Source organism: Kwoniella dendrophila, chromosome 10 (genome assembly GCF_036810415.1).
Source record: "Kwoniella dendrophila CBS 6074 chromosome 10, complete sequence".
Lineage (NCBI taxonomy): Eukaryota > Fungi > Basidiomycota > Tremellomycetes > Tremellales > Cryptococcaceae > Kwoniella > Kwoniella dendrophila.
In genome coordinates, this window is record NC_089485.1 from 188,054 (window position 1) to 200,293 (window position 12,240).

General features: G+C 39.3%; 3 protein-coding genes across 3 annotated transcripts; 2 read left to right on the forward strand and 1 right to left on the reverse strand.

Moving 5' to 3' along the window:
- Window positions 1–390: 390 nt before the first annotated feature.
- Window positions 391–2,181, forward strand: L201_007054 (uncharacterized protein; the record flags this gene model as incomplete). Its single annotated transcript, XM_066222765.1, has 12 exons — window positions 391–466; window positions 600–652; window positions 742–808; window positions 889–996; window positions 1,078–1,209; window positions 1,281–1,413; window positions 1,515–1,599; window positions 1,668–1,683; window positions 1,754–1,844; window positions 1,905–1,973; window positions 2,040–2,051; window positions 2,112–2,181. The coding sequence occupies 12 exons, from the start codon at window positions 391–393 to the stop codon at window positions 2,179–2,181; spliced, it is 912 nt and encodes a 303-aa protein (XP_066078862.1).
- Window positions 2,182–3,297: 1,116 nt separating this feature from the next.
- Window positions 3,298–8,797, forward strand: L201_007055 (uncharacterized protein; the record flags this gene model as incomplete). The annotated part of the gene is made up of 16 exons (XM_066222766.1): window positions 3,298–4,152; window positions 4,247–4,676; window positions 4,756–5,259; window positions 5,348–5,732; window positions 5,794–5,890; window positions 5,955–6,270; window positions 6,348–6,486; window positions 6,556–6,718; window positions 6,797–6,932; window positions 7,002–7,230; window positions 7,359–7,506; window positions 7,575–7,831; window positions 7,895–8,168; window positions 8,239–8,459; window positions 8,563–8,680; window positions 8,759–8,797. 16 exons carry the CDS (start codon window positions 3,298–3,300, stop codon window positions 8,795–8,797), a joined length of 4,311 nt encoding a protein of 1,436 aa, XP_066078863.1.
- Window positions 8,798–9,160: 363 nt separating this feature from the next.
- L201_007056 (uncharacterized protein) lies at window positions 9,161–9,754 on the reverse strand (the record flags this gene model as incomplete). Its single annotated transcript, XM_066222767.1, has 1 exon — window positions 9,161–9,754. One exon carries the CDS (start codon window positions 9,752–9,754, stop codon window positions 9,161–9,163), a length of 594 nt encoding a protein of 197 aa, XP_066078864.1.
- Between the last annotated feature and the right edge of the window lie 2,486 nt (window positions 9,755–12,240).

Below are 12,240 nucleotides of genomic sequence, written 5' to 3' on the forward strand. Positions count from 1 at the left end.
GCTACATAATAAATATTGATACCCGCTCATACCTCCCATTAAGCATTCGGTGTTTTGGGGATACAAATTATGATTGATGAGGATTGATCAGCACCTTCCTTTACATCAATCTTATACATGATCCACTCCTCGAACCAAGGTTAAATGTAGATAACCCCATTTGACAATACTTGCATGTTGAAAACATGTGATACATCATCTACATGCTTAACAATCTTTGAATACCATTTTTACATTAACGCAATCCATATCTGATCTTATCGTCGTCAATCATCAAGATATCGAGCTGCTCTTATATAGGCGATACAGCTCACGACTAGAAGCTGGATTCAGGATAAGTACCTTCACTTAGAAGTACAATTGATCCTCTTCAGCACTCACAGCATCAACATGTCAGCTCATAAGCCCACATCAGTAGAACCAACAGCAAATATACCGAAAAAACCATATCCTTTCTGGTTAGGAGGTATGTGTCATATTATGATATGAACTGTCTGACGCTCGTCATGTCACGAACTTGCTATCAATCTATCTTCCTGTATATCTGACTTCCAACCCTGAGCTGACGTGATGTGTATATCTCTCTCGACAATTTGTAGGTGCTGCAGCTTCTATAGCAGCAAGTATAACTCATCCACTTGATCTTACCAAGGTGGGTTTAGCACACATATTCCTCAATCTCATATAACTCTAGATAATATGACAAGTACGGTCGATCAACACTAATAACCTTCTACTTAGGTTCGACTTCAAACAAGTGGTGATAAAGGTATGATACAATCTTTGAGAAAGACGGTGCATAACAATGGTGAGTTTTCTCACTATCATCTCTTCAACTCTATTCAAATTTGATTCAGCACTTTCTGATACGCGCTTCTACCATATTAGGCGCTAGAGGTTTATTCGATGGATTAACCGGTACTTTACTTCGACAAATGACTTATTCCATGACTAGATTTGCTGCTTATGACTGGGCAAAAGCAGAAGTACATAAAGGTATGTGTTCAAAAAGAATTAAATATCATGCCAATCTTAATCACTAATAACCTTTTCCATACGATACAACCAAATCTGCAGGTCCCGGTCCTCCACCAGCATATAAAATGGCTTTGGCAGGTTCAATAGCAGGTGGTATAGCTGGTATAATTGGTACTCCATTTGAAACTTTAATGGTAAGAATGCAAGCTGATAAAGCTAAACCTTTCGAGCGTAAGTTGAAAGTATAATTATTAATTGTTTTCTTTGGGAAAAACTGATAATGAGTTGTAAACTCTTGATAGAAAGGTATAATTATCGTAATTCACTTCAAGGATTTTATCGTATGACTTCAGAAGAAGGTGTCTCAAGTTGGACAAGAGGCTTGGGACCAAATGCCTTTAGAAGTATTTTGATGAATATGAGTCAATTGGCTAGGTGAGTATAACTCACTCAAATATCTTGACCTCCCTCCCGTTCTGAACTTTGTGATTCACTCCAAGATGCCGAATAATCTGATTTACCTTATATTGAATTAGTTACGATTGGTTCAAGCATGAGCTATTACAGGCTAAATTATTGGAAGATGGACCGGTCTTACACTTTGTAGCTTCTCTCGGCGCAGTGAGTTCATACCCAACGTTCTAGATTGTTGTCGATTAGCTGTACTGACGTTGTTCTCATTCTTTTAGGGCACAGTAGCTACAAGTATGTTTTTCAAGCAGTCCTGATACAATCTCCCTGATAGATATTTGAGCTGATCAGTTGACCTTCGTAGCTGTCTGTTCACCCGCCGATGTAATCAAATCTAGAATTATGACAGCCCATGGTAAGGGAACGTCCAGCTCGATGGACGTTGTTAAAAGGTCGTAAGTGTTTTGTGTTGCGTGACTTCAGATTGTGCAGAACTTGTGCTGATCGAATGATAGACTTGCTACTGAAGGACCGATGTTCATGTTCAAAGGATGGGTACCGGCTTGGACGAGACTACAACCCACGTAAGACCTATTCTAACTTGAACTGCATTCTCCGTGTACTATTTGCTGATTTTCATGTTTATTTAGTACTATCCTGATGTAAGTAACATTGTCCGTGTTAATGATCGACTGGAATCTATTCTAATGATAGATTGGCAGTTTCTTGATTCTTGAACAACTTAAAAAAGGTGTAGATGTGTATAGAGAAGCTGGTGGACAAATGCTGTAATAAGGGAATGGTGTTAAACGTGTGATTTGACGGAAAATCCTCGTGAAATCTCTATCTTGATGATTTGATGCCAATGGTAATTGATATTGTATATAACACATATAAATTTATGACATGCCTATGCTAATATATGCCTAAAGAAAGCTGCTTGCAGAAGCATAAAATGGCTCACGAGAAAAGAAGACTAAGAGCGTTAACTTCGTTTAATCTAAGAGCCTGAACGTAGTGATATATCGGCCATTTCCGCATGGTTGTCACGCTTTTCTGGGTTTTTATTTGTATTACCCGGCGCCCGTGTGATGATCGATTCAGGCACGAGCAGCCAAGGAAAACATGAAATAGAGCAAAAACGGGCATCAACGCCGTTTATAAGTTTATAATGATGATGCACTCACTCGGCTCAAGAATATCATATGCATGCTATTTGTATTGCATCGATTTCAACAAGATTTAAGTTTGTCCTATCTTTACAAATGGGAAAAGGTGAGTCGACTTTATTGGACTATTCATCTTACGATTGCTTAAGATTATAGAGAAGAAAAGCAAAAACAAGTGACCCATCATCATCATCAAGTACCTTTGTGATCGATTTATTCCTATCAACCTTTTGTCCCGAACATTCACCTAAAACCTCCTATATCAAGCAGGAATTTTAAGCCGAGTTGAACGCGCGTTCGATTCTGGAATATAAGAACGGCGATAAACTCTTCAAACTACAGTGGAGAGCTGCCATTATCTGCAAAACCGATCCCATCAGACGTCGAACTATTCCCGCTGGATGCTCAATCAATTTCTTATTCAGTAGTGAGAAAAGTTAAAGCCAGCCGATATACGTTCATTCATCGTTAGCTGGGATTAGACCAAAAAAAAGGTTGTAGGCGTGATTATCTCAAAAAGCCGGAGCCGGATTCGTGAGTAATCGAGTCTTGATTGCTGTACAGTACAATCCCATGCTAAATCTCGTTATCTTCGTCTAGGCATTTGTATAGATAAATATATATGTACTGCTTCAAACAATAATCTCGCTCGGCCAACTTTGATCTTCCAGCAATTCGGTATTTGTAGTCAATTCATCATACTATCCAGTGACGTTCCTTTAAAAGAACATTCCTCATCATGTCATCAACGATCCCTCAATTAGGGGATGTGATTGATCCTTCTCAAGCTCATCAACGACCAGATAGTCCGACTAATCCAGCTCATCAAACAACTCAACAGTCCGAAGAACAGTCAAATAGAAAGGAAGAGAATTATGTTGAAAATGAGAAGAGTATTTTAGGTCATGAAGCTCAAACTATACCTGGTGGTATATTCTTACCTACCGCAGCTGTCGGTACAATGGGTGTACCGCCGACTGTACCATTAACAACTGAAAATTCATCCTCATCTACATCTGGATCTGGTTCGGCAGTTGAGATAACAGAAAAACCAAGTGGTAGAAAAGTATCTACTTCAACCACAAGTGAGAAGACTATTACTGAGAAGAAAGGATTATTTTCATTTTCGAAAAATAAAAAGAATAAAGAGATGAATGAAAAGAAATCAAAAGAAAAAGAAAAGGAATCAGAATTATTACCTCCTGTCGGATTTTTCAGATTGTTCAGATTTTCAACGGGTTTAGAAAAATTAGCAATGGTTTTAGGTATCATATTAGCTATTGCTGCTGGAGCTGCACAACCTCTAATGACTTTAATCTTTGGTCGATTAACAACAAGTTTTACAAATTATGCTATCATCATAACTCAAATTGCTGGTTCTGGAATAGCTTTATCGCCACAACAATTGAATGAATTGCAAAATGCTAAAAATGATTTGAAAACTCAATCAGGTCATAATGCTTTGTATTTAATGGCTTTAGGTGTAGGTATTTTCGTTACTACTTGGGCTTATATGTTCATTTGGAATATCACTGGTGAATTGAACTCCAAGAGAGTTAGAGAGAATTACCTTAAAGCTGTTCTAAGACAAGAGGTACGTTCACATTTTCATCCTCACTCATCATCGGTTGCTAGTTCTGTATTCCTATTATATTTTGTTGCTGATTCTATGATTTGACCGAGTTTAGATCGCATACTTTGACGATCTTGGTGCTGGAGAGGTAGCTACGCGTATTCAAACAGATTGTCATTTAGTACAAGAAGGTACATCTGAAAAGATCGCTTTGATTTCTCAATATTTAGGTTCTTTTGTTACTGGTTTCGCATTGGCTTTTGCAAGATCTTGGAGATTGGCTTTAGCTTGTTCAGCTATTTTCCCTGTTATCATCGTTTCGGGTGCTATTATGATGACTGCCATGTCTAAATTCGGTACAGTAGCTTTAGAACATGTTGCAAAAGCTGGTACTTTAGCCGAAGAAGTCGTTGGTAGTATTAGAACAGTTCAAGCTTTCGGTAAACAAAAAGTTTTAGGTCAAAAATTCAATGATCATATTGAATTAAGTAGAAAAACAGGTAGAAAAGGTGCTTTGATCGAAGCTGCTGGTTTGGGTACAATGTGTAAGTGGCTTCTCATCTCCTTGTCTCTCATATCCATGTATGAGCGTTTTGCTGACGCTTGCAATTGCGCTCTGTACAGTCTTCTCGATCTATTCTGCTTACGCTTTAGCATTCTTCTACGGTGCAATCTTGGTCACTCAAGGACACGCTAACAGTGGTGTAGTCATCAACGTATTCATGTCAGTTTTGATTGGTGCCTTTTCAATGGCAATGGCTGCACCTGAATTAGCTGCTGTAGCCAAAGCAAGATCTGCTGCAGCAAAACTATTCACAACTATAGATAGAATACCTTCTATCGATTCAGCAAGTCCAGCAGGTATAAAACCTGAAACTGTGCATGGTGAAATATCTTTTGAAAATGTTAAATTCCATTATCCTTCAAGACCTAACGTACCTATCCTCAAAGGTTTAACAACGACTTTCCAAGCTGGTAAGACTTTTGCTCTAGTCGGTGCTTCAGGTAGTGGTAAATCAACTGTAGTCAGTTTAGTTGAAAGGTTCTATGATCCAATTCAAGGTACAATCAAATTGGACGGAAAAGAAATCAAATCATTGAACTTGAAATGGTTAAGACAACAAATTGGTAAGCAAAGGAAGGTCTTTGCTATTCCCTTCCATCTTGCCATAATCTCGTAAAAGAATCTAGCTCATCCAGTTGATATTGCATATAGGTCTGGTATCTCAAGAACCCACTTTATTCGGTACGACTGTAAGAGGAAATGTTGAACATGGTTTAATTGGATCAAGATGGGAACACGTTTCCGATGCTGAAAAGTTTGAACTGGTCAAAAAAGCTTGTGTCGATGCCAACGCCCATGATTTCATTATGAAATTACCCAATGGTTATGACACTATGGTGGGAGAAAGAGGAATGCTCTTATCAGGTGGTCAAAAGCAAAGAGTTGCAATTGCCAGAGCTATCGTATCTGATCCAAGAATCTTACTCTTAGATGAAGCTACTAGTGCTCTTGATACGCAAAGTGAAGGTATTGTACAAGATGCTCTCGATAAAGCTGCTATGGGTAGAACTACTATCACGATCGCCCATCGATTATCGTGAGTAAGCCGGGTCAGTCATAAATGGTCAGATTGACTAATATTTCTACCTTCATTGTAGAACTATTCGAGATGCTGATAGGATCCTGGTGATGGGTGGCGGTGAAATTCTTGAACAAGGTACACACAATGAATTACTAGCGAATGAAGATGGTTCCGTGAGTTCATTCAAGCCTAGGTAAAAGGGTGGATTACTTATACTGACTCGTCTCCTGAAAATAGTATGCCGCTTTGGTAGCTAATCAGAAATTAGCCCAAGAAGCTGCTGAAGATGCTCTCAAGGTTGTTCCACCTGAAGATCAAATTTTGGCTTCTGCTTCCGCACCTAGACCGGCCGATTCACCTATCAAAGAGAAAGATGGTTTCCCAGATCTCAAGAGAGCGATGACAGGTAGATCATTGGCTAGTGCGGCTTTAGATGATATCAATGCTCAGAGAGACCTTGAAGCTCTAGAAGCAGACAAACTACCAAGTTCATTCAAGATGTATGCCAGATTACTCAAATTAAATGCTGCTCAAAAGAAACTGTATATCTTCGGTAAGTTGACAGCTTTTCCTCCGTTGTAAGTACTACGGCAAGTGATTCTAATTCAATCATCGATCTGCTTGTCGTAGCCGGTATCGGTGCTATCGCTTCGGGAATGGTCTATCCTGCATTGGCTATCCTATTCGGTTATGCACTCGCAGATTTCCAAATCCAGGACACTCAACCAAATTGGCAAAGTGCGCTCAAACATGCTCTTAACAATAAAGCGTGAGGATTTTTTACGTGAGAAACAATGTATGTGGATAAGTGCTAACCTATCTTTCTTCGGTATGACAGTCTGTACTATTTCATCACTGCGCTTTGTGCCTGGTTTGCAACTTACATTCAAGTAGTTGGTTTCTCTAGTACAGGCTGGGATCTGAATGCTACTCTAAGAAAAGAAAGTTTCAGAGCTGTATTGAGACATGATATCGGTTGGTTCGATCGAGACGAGAACTCTGTAAGTGAGAGTTACGACTTTAGCACAGAGTAGGATAGTATGATGCCAGCGTTGATAGTTCCCGAATATGTCTCATAGACTGGTGCTGTCACTTCCAACCTTGCTGAAAATCCTCAAAAGGTTCAAGGTTTATTCGGGGTTACTTTAGGTACTATAGTACAATCTTGCGCTACTTTGATCGGAGGTTGCATTATCGGATTATGTTACGGTCCTCGTGAGTTGGACACTACATCTTCTCAGTATCGGATATCAAAGATGACTGATATCTTTTCGTTGACAATAGTTCTTGCGCTTATCGGTATTGCTTGTATCCCTCTGTTGGTTTCTGGTGGATATATTCGATTAAAGGTGGTAGTTTTGAAAGATCAGAAGATGAAGAAATTGCATGCTTCCTCAGCTCATTTGGCTTCTGAAGCGGCTGGTGCAGTCAGGACTGTGGCCAGTTTGACAAGGGAAGAAGATGTAGATAGAATTTACTCAGAAGCGCTCAAAGAGCCTATGAGAGTCAATTTGTGAGTCAGCATCAAAAGTTCAGCACTTCTTCATCCAACATATTACATGTTGTCGCCGACTATTAGAAATGGGTTAGTATACTTGCATATTGGAGCAACAGGCTGACAAATACCGTTTTAACAAACAGCCGAACATCGATGAAATCACAAGCTCTTTTCGCTGCAAGTCAAGGTATAACCTTTTGCATTATCGCTTTGGTTTTCTACGTCGGAGCTTTGTGGATCATTTCAGGTAGATACAGTACAAATCATTTCTTTACTGTTCTTACTTCAGTCGTGAGTATATCTCCCCTGTTTCTGTAAATGTACCCCCTAGCAAATACTGATTTAGCTGTTTGTTACAGATTTTCGCTTCAATGCAAGCAGGAAACGTATTCACCTTTGTTCCTGATGCCTCCAAAGCCAACTCTTCAGCTGCTTCGATATTCAGATTGATGGACAATTTGCCTGAAGTTGATCCAGATTCGCCAAGCGGTATACATTTGAACCATAACAACGTTCAAGGCCATATTCGTATTGAGGATGTTCACTTTAGATATCCTACAAGACCTGGAGTCAGAGTTTTGAGAGAATTAAGTATAGATGTACCCGCTGGAACATAGTAAGTTCGAATTACATATTGCATCGTCCGTTTCAAGTCATTAATGATTTCATCCTTTGATAGTGTCGCTCTTGTTGGTCCCTCGGGTTGCGGTAAATCCACCACTATTCAACTTCTTGAACGATTCTATGACCCCTTAATCGGAAGAATCACCTTAGACGGAGTCGATATCAAAGATCTGAACGTAGCGAAATTCAGGGATCAAGTAGCTTTAGTATCTCAAGAACCTACTTTATATGCAGGAACAGTCAGATTCAATATTCTACTTGGTGCTAATAAACCTGTTGAACAAGTGACTGAAGAAGAAATAATCAAAGCTTGTAAAGATGCTAATATTGTAAGTAGCCAAGGCCTTTGAGCTATAAGCCAGTTAACGTAATACTGATGCGTTGATTGTATGTAAATAGTATGATTTCATCATGTCATTACCAGATCAGTTCAATACTGAAGTAGGTGGTAAAGGATCCCAATTATCTGGAGGACAGAAACAACGTATAGCAATTGCGAGAGCTTTGATTAGAAATCCAAAAGTATTATTGTTAGATGAAGCTACAAGTGCTCTAGATAGTCAAAGTGAGAAAGTTGTACAAGAAGCTTTAGATAAAGCATCAAGAGGAAGGACCACTATGTGAGTCTTTTTCCTATTCCTTCTTCAACAATGAAAGATACTATTCTTCATCGTGCGAAGTTTTCTGGCTGATCTGACGTTCTTTGATTTCTATTATAAATAGAGCAATCGCACATAGATTATCATCAATCCAACATTCGGATCAAATTTATTATTTCTCAGAGGGTAAAGTTGCTGAACATGGTACACATCAAGAACTATTAGCTAAGAAAGGTGGTTATGTAAGTCTATCTCACGTCCCTGATCTTTCCCATTGTGAGCTTAGGTCTACATTGCTAACATGATGAATTATACTGCAGTATGAATTGGTTCAAATGCAAAATTTAAGTAAACAATAATAGTTGCACATTTTAGGGATTTCGGAAATGTATGATTGATATAATTAGATGTTTGGGTATTTTGGTGGAGACATCCAGTATATATGTAATTTCAGCTCTGGTTATGTACAACTTCTCGTTATGGCGATTCTTGGAATGGACTGTTCTTACATAGAATGTCTCTCAGATTTAATAGTGGGCATGAAGGACCACTATGATATACTATCTTATCGATATAGGTTTGAGCAAGAGTTGCATTGAGCATAAATTCACATCCTGGTGCTACGATGATGAACTGCACAATAACGCAAAAGGATTTCATTTCACCTCGACTCTAACACATAGAACCAGCATGATTCCAAGCTATGGTATGTACCACTTGCATTAATTACCTGATCCTGAGCTGGTTTGCTCCATTTGTTCGCAACACTTAGTATATTGTTCATCGATCCAAAGCAAGATTGATGGATCTCTACTAACCTTGTAAGCGAGTATATCTTTGGCTTCATCTTCCTTATTGAGAACCTCATATGGTTCAAAGTCATGTCCAGTATATGGATTTTTTGACTGTTGCTTGATAGACGCCACGTTGTGTAAAGTGTGTATCACTTCCCCAATAACAGTCTGAGTCATGGAATTTGGATACTTCGAATTAAACCGATTAAGCGCTGTAGAGAACGTTCTATTTCTTTGATCAGTCCACTGATATCTTCTAGGCCAATGCCCATCATCTTCATCTTCCGTTGGACCATTCCACTCTGTTTTGATCCATGCATGAATATCCGGTCTAGTAACATCAGAATAATCTAGAATCTTTAAAAGTTCTATCGCGACTGAATTCTTTGCTGTATTTCCGCCACGAAGGAGTTGTTCTGCTTCCACGGCTTGTTTCTCACATTCAACCATTATAAGTGACTCATCTTTATAAGAACCCAGTCCGTTTGTGCTTCGACGCCAAACATTTCTTGCTTCTGACATTGCTGAAAAATATGAGCACGTTGTGAATATGACTGAAAGTTCAGCCAAAAATGAAGTGTAGGTGATTATTGTGTGTGCAGGAAAATGATATGCCAATCTAACTATAAGATATCAACTGTCTTTATATACAGATAAAACGGATGGCTGCTCGCTCAAGTGATAGTGAACTCAAAGACGCTACATCAAAGGAAAGCTGTTTCTCGGCCATAAAGGATCGAAGTAAAAAGGATTTTCTGGCCTTCATCTACTTATGTGTCATGGGGGATATCAGATCTGGAAGAACCACCGTGATGCTCAAGAGATGACTGCAGACTATCTGAATGCGCAGAAATGTATTGCTCGTCTCACTACTGCAGATTCATAGAGCCAATCCAAGACATACAATTCTCCCTAGCTGTAATATAAATCACCAGCAGTACATCACCATCTGTCGGGTTCACTTCATTTGCCAGTGCTATCTGAGCCATATCTTTCGTCATACTCAGTCCTATATTTCGCAATACTTTTATCGATAAATTCCTTGAAATCAGAATTTGGTTGTGCAGGGGCATTCAAGTTGTAGATTGTATAATTTCTTGTGATATCCGTTAGCTTAATGGGCCTGTAAGGTCTATCCAATACGTCCGGCGGATATCTCTTTTCACGAAGATGTTGAACATCTGGTGCGAAATAGTTGAACGAGGTGGTAACTGGTGTATAATACATTAAGCTATTTTGAAATTGAAACCATTCCCGTCGTGAAGGAAAATCTTTCGGATAAGCGCCAGACGCTGTGGAAGATTTCCAGATCTTCCCAATGCCTGTAGTATAGTGCTCGTTTCGAATTTGGTTGTTATCGGAAAGCATCTTGTCTGCAATGTCAATTCCCGTCTTCCAGTGACTTCAATTGTCTTTGAGCTCAGGACCACCAGTCTGGCCAGATTTGTCAGATACAGTTTCTACCATAACTTCACGTATGTCACGTAGCTGTTGCTTGAAAGTCTCATTCTCCCATTTTTTCAAAGCGTAATCTTTATCCACTTCGTCAAATTGATAATTCTCTTCATCCGAATCGGAAAAATCAGACTCAGGCATGTTGTGTTATCTTTGTTGCGCTTTCGGACTAAAAAAGCAGGGATAAGGAGAATGTAATAAATAAATGTAATATGCAGTTCAAAAGAGGAAAAGTTAGAAAATGAATTGCGACTGAGGGTAGTTTTATATTTTTTTATAGATTACAGCGCGAAGGCACAACGGTCATCTTTTGCCTTATTATTCCCACGAAAGTCCTTTGTTATAAGCTAAAATGACGTGTTTCAGGCTTCTCAACGTGAAAACATCGTTGAAGTCAATTGATAACCTTTGATTTGACAAAATACATACTCTATATAGCATGTCCAGCTTTACTTCTTTCTTCCTTTCACTAAATTAGTCACCTTCACACAACTGTGAGAAACGTCACATCTCTCTAATCTACCAGTTTCCGACCGGGTATATCATGAGCTCGACTCATACCTTTTTTCCTCCAGTGCAAAAAATGCACAGAAATATCATCCATTGTAAGCCTCTCCTTGCATCGCCAGCTGAGTTCTCACTACTGATGGTGTTCATTCCCTTGTGGCAGTCAAGCTAGTCAAAACCATACATAGTTTATACGTGACGGTATGCATAAGCATTTACGTTGCGAACCGGTTAAAAACTACATAAGTTTATTTAGTTGATGCCTCTATCAGTATTTTTGTATACTCATGAGAGATCTGGCGTGTTTGAAGCCGTATCTTGCGAGAGAGGTGAATTTTTATCTCTGTATTCCTCCGCATGGTCATCCATTTCATCGGCCTGCTCAGACTCGTACTGAATTCTTTCGCCTAGAAGCGAGTAAGGCTTCGAGATATGATGCGACACCTAGCTATTAAAGGTATAAGTACAGAAACTGTCTTCAATGTTGGTTCCTGTGTACTGTCACTTTTCTAACGTCATTTGCCCTCTTTGTCAACACACTCCTTTATGAGCAGTAGCTCTACGATGACATCAAGAAATCAACGGCTTCTGCGCTGGGGCTGCTTCACAAAGGGATTGTACGACATTACCGGATATTACTTCTCCATAGATTCACATCGGATGACATACTGTTTGATGATATCGATATAGGAGATATCAAAGGTCTCCGTCAGATAATGCTTATATAGAACGATGAAACGATCGGGGCGTGCTCGGACTTCTCTTTGTTCTGCCACGACGACCTGCGTCTTGCAGATTATAGTAGGCCAAAAAACCGTTGAATTTATGAATTTGAAGGTTTTATCGTCTAGTGGTTAGGACACTTGGTTTTGAACAGTATCGTTCGAAATCTCCTATTCTCTTGAGCCAGACGGTTCCAAGTAACCTGGGTTCGAATCCCAGTAAGACCTCAATCTTCATTCTGAGTGCGCGAGTACTTATGATTTCTTTTTGGGCAGAAACCCTGTTACGACGCTGTCAGAAGTTGACATTCGTTTTTACGGTCT